The sequence below is a fragment of the Vigna radiata genome, chromosome 2 (assembly GCF_000741045.1).
Source record: "Vigna radiata var. radiata cultivar VC1973A chromosome 2, Vradiata_ver6, whole genome shotgun sequence".
NCBI classification, from domain to species: domain Eukaryota; kingdom Viridiplantae; phylum Streptophyta; class Magnoliopsida; order Fabales; family Fabaceae; genus Vigna; species Vigna radiata.
Window position 1 is genome coordinate 11,855,265 of NC_028352.1, and position 4,295 is coordinate 11,859,559.

Genomic DNA, 4,295 nt, shown 5'->3' on the forward strand with positions numbered 1-4,295 from the left:
GCGAGTTGATCGTTTGACCCAATAAACTCAGTACATATTTCTTTAGTCAACAACTTTTCACGAACAAAATGACAATCAATTTCTATATGTTTAGTCCTCTCGTGAACACTGGATTTGATGCAATGTGGAGCGCAGCTTGATTGTCGCAATACATCTTCATAGTATGGATGTCACAAAATTTAAGCTCTTGAAGGAATTGTTTCACCCATATAAGTTCACATGTTAGTGACGCCATTGCCCTATACTCAACTTCCGCTGTTGATCGAGGTACTACATTTTGTTTCTTATTTTTCCATGAAATAATGTTTCCTCCCAGAAAAACACAATATCCTGTAGTAGACCGTCTATCAATAGGCGAGCCTGCCCAATCTGCATCACAATACCCAGAGACTTGAATGCTTCCTTTATCTTCATACCTACAACCATGAATCACTCCCACTCAACTCTCGCTCTTGATTCTTGATCTCACTTAACTCTCACTCTCAACTATCGTTCTCGCACAACTTTCGTTCAACTCTTACTCTCGCTCAACTCCACAAGCAATGGCTCAAAACAATAAAATCAAAATAACCCATCACAATCACATCACTAGGGAAAAGATAAAACACAAGATCAATAATCTCAAAGCAAAATTACTAAAAATAGAGATGAAGTTGAAGAAGAAGGAACCTATAAGTAGTTGCTCCGAGTAATCGATCCTTAAAAGTCTCATCTTTGAAATTTAGAAGAGAAGAAGAGACCCAAGAAAGAGAATAAAAGAGAATCCAAAATAAAATATAAATATGAAAAACTCACGAGAGCATTACGGAGTGTTTAGCAAATTTGAAATTATACACCTCGCCTAAATCTCAAGCTAATATAAAATTTGAACTAGAGTTGTCAAAATGGACCACCGGCACGATCCGGCCCGGTCTACCACGGGTTGGTCACTTAGTAAGCAAACCCAACCCAGCTCATTTATTAGCGAGCTAGAAAAATTCGAACCCAGCCCAACCCACAACGGGTTGGTGGGTAAATGAGTTGACTCACTTATACAATTTTTTTAAAATAAAAAAAAATACAAACTTTCTATAATTCAAATCTAAACAAATTCCACTCCAAACATGGGTGTTTAATTAATTTTGAAAATAGGAAACTTAATTTTTTCAAGCAAAAAAATAATAATAAATATTTTTTTATGAAATTAAAATTAAATTTTAATAAAATAAAATGAGGTAGGTGGGTTGGTGGGCCAACCCGGCCCACCATGGGTTCAATCCGCATGAGCCGGGTTTAAATGAGTTTGGTTGAAATCCCTGGGTGTTGCTCCCTCCACCTCCACCAATGCTCCCTCCACCTCCCCAAACTTTTTCAAAAAAATTTTAATTACAAAAGTACCCATTTTTATTTTAATTATATTTATTATTTTGCACAGTCCCACACCCCCTCCCCTCCCAATTCTCCCAAACTCATTTTTTCTAATCCGTTTGAAATCACTCCAACTCCGTCCGTCCCAAAAAAATTGTGGCAAAAAAAAAATTGTGGTAAGTATAAGAGCAAATCTTGAAGGAAAGATACGTGACTGGAAAAAAAATTGTGGCAAAAAATAATTGTTGGAAAACATGCTTGCTGAACGTATTCAGGTAGAATTCCAGATCGTGAATAGAATTTCTACTTTAATCCTGTAGTTGAATACTGAAAATTGTGCCAAATGAATTACTATGCAGAGTTTCCTCAATCTATTAGTTGACAAGCACAAGGGCATTGATCTTGAGTGACTGAGAGACGTTCCACCTGACATCATTGTGCTTTATAGGTATCCAGTGTTTGGATGCAGTACAAAAATATCTCTGGCCTCGACTCTGAAGATGAACTGCCGCTATCTCATTAGCTACGAAGCATATCCTATTCTTCCCTTCTACTAGCGTTGTGCTACCTTTTTCCAAAACTACAAACTTAGTCTCTCTGTTTTCTGAGCTGCAGGCACAATGTTTTTAAACGGTTCTCAACATTCGTGAACGGATGTGGACATCCGTTTATTAAAGGGTAAAAATGAGATGGAGAGGTGGAGGAAGCATTTGTAGGGGTGCAGGGAGTAACGCTCGAAATCCCTCCCGCATAAAAAATACAATTTTTTCAAACCCAAACCAGTCCAAACTCGTGCTGGATCAAGTTGGCCCGCGAATTGTGATCCATTTTTACAGCTTTAATTTGAACAATTAAAATAGTTAACCAAAATCTTTTCAAATTAATAAAAAATATATTTTTTGTTGTGTATTATCCAAATAGTTTATCTTCTATTAAATAAATTAAATTATATAACTTTCAAAGAAATATTATTATATATCTTACATTTCTACTTAAACTAAATAAATGAACATTTAATTTGATTTTTATTACATAGTTAATCGAGCTTAAGATGCTTCATATCCCATTAGAGTTGAATATATTCCACTTAAATCTTTCCAACTTGGAATATTCAAACAAACTGATGTATTTGGACTGAATTTCAATTATGCTAGGTCAATTTGAATAATAGTTGTAATTATTGGCATGATGCAATGAATATCTAGTATATTATCAAGGATTCAAATCACCTGGCCCTTTCATTCGTCTCTTTCTCCACTCTTTAATTGAAAAGTGTCATCTATTCAAGAAAAAATAGACAACTGAGAAAGAGAAGTCAGTGCTTAGAACAAGAGAGAGAACTTTTCTTGCTGGTGTTATTTTTCAATTCAGGCACACAGAAGAAAGGGTAGAAAATTAAAGAGTAGGTAATTGATTTGATTGCTGTTGTTGACACTTTAACACGGTATATGCAAGGGACTAAAGTTTTTATGTTCTATGGATAAATTCAGGTAATTTTTCAGCGTCATCTTCTTCAGTTATTGAGACAATTTCTCCAATGCCTCTGCTACTTCCTACATTCTTCCAGCTGCTACCAAATGAGATCTCACCGTCATAGGTTCCTCTGGTGATGATCTTGGAATTCTCTTCCTCAGTAACTGTGATTTCTGAAGTCGAAGGACTTGATACATCTTGCTCATTATTGGTGGGAGCAATGCTCTCTCCCTCATTAGAGGGAGAAGGGTTGTTTGTGAGCACTACAATATCTGGGTTGTTCAAACTATGCATTGTTCCTCTTGCTGAATTGTCACCTCCTTTGGAATGCAAAGAGTCTGAGTGTTTTCTTGAAGTTGAGTTGTTCTGCAGAGATTGTTTAGCCCTTTTCTGCCAATTTTTGAGGCCCATAGAAACACTCTCAGTGAAAATTTCTCTCCTCATGCTAGAACCCATCTGTGACACAATGACAATGTAATGTGAGTGTCATGTTTACTTTGAGATTCTATGAAAGTATGTGAGTGTCATCTGTGACACAATGACAATGACAATGTTTACATATGTGACATGTCATGTTTACTATGACTAGCTTTGCCACTGTTCTTCATGATCCAAACAAATTAACAATTTCTCATACACCTAATTATAAAAATATAAAAAAAAGTTGCAGCCTATACATGTCATGGCACATTTAATATAAAAATATAACTTATGCACGTACTTCCTGTTTAAAGTTGAAAAGCGGGGGCAATGGACGGCCATTAGGTAGACGAGCATTTGGCTCGCGGAGCTCATCAAAGAAAGGATGTGCACACGCTTCCCGCTGAAATAACAAAGGCCATTAGTGAAAATTATGCCAATTGAGTTTACTAATTCCACAATATACCACAAATATAGTAGATCTAATATCATGGGAGTAGTGAAGGGAGGTATATTTATCGTTCAACTCACTGCAGTGCACCGGAGACTAGGTGAATATTGGAGAAGCCTTGATGCAAGATCAATTGCTTCCGGAGGCATTCGCTTATGGAAAACCTGGAACATAAATCATCAAAATAATTGAGTCAATAACTAGCAAATGATTAATAGTCAACGACCAAGCTTTATCTTACCAGGTGAGGTAGGTTAAATCATCAAACTCATCATTGAAACATAAAGAATGGAAAGCACCCTCAAAAGTTGTTGTAACATGTAAAGCAAGCTATTCACTTTAACTTGGACAACTANTTTTCAAACTTTTTAATCTGTATTTAAAGTCTAAAAGAAATTGTTGAATGTTATAANGAGGATGGTTGAGAAATGACATTACCTTGTGCCAAGGATGAGCTTTAATCTGAGGGAATCTAAAATCTGTATATTCTGAGTTCAGGCAACGAATTTCCTCTCGTGTGGGGGTACCCTCTGCAAATACATGTTGCAAACCAGAGACAACAATGTAGAAGAGAAATTACCTTAATAATTTCCACAAGTTGGTC

The 4,295-nt window shown here is 36.1% G+C and overlaps 2 protein-coding genes across 2 annotated transcripts in view; one reads left to right on the forward strand and one right to left on the reverse strand.

Annotated features, from left to right (window-relative positions):
• LOC111240720 (WAT1-related protein At5g40210-like) overlaps positions 1-1,904 on the forward strand; it is a 7,691-nt gene extending 5,787 nt beyond the window's left edge. The window contains exon 3 of the mRNA XM_022776274.1: positions 1,796-1,904. Coding sequence (XP_022631995.1) covers positions 1,796-1,904 — 109 coding nt within the window. The remainder of the gene's footprint in view (positions 1-1,795) is intronic.
• A 910-nt stretch (positions 1,905-2,814) lies between these two features.
• LOC106780436 (shaggy-related protein kinase eta-like) overlaps positions 2,815-4,295 on the reverse strand; it is a 45,022-nt gene continuing 43,541 nt past the window's right edge. The window contains exons 4-7 of the mRNA XM_022776277.1: positions 4,130-4,219; positions 3,772-3,855; positions 3,542-3,643; positions 2,815-3,276 (exon numbers count right to left, since the gene is read on the reverse strand). Coding sequence (XP_022631998.1) covers positions 2,815-3,276; positions 3,542-3,643; positions 3,772-3,855; positions 4,130-4,219 — 738 coding nt within the window. The remainder of the gene's footprint in view (positions 3,277-3,541; positions 3,644-3,771; positions 3,856-4,129; positions 4,220-4,295) is intronic.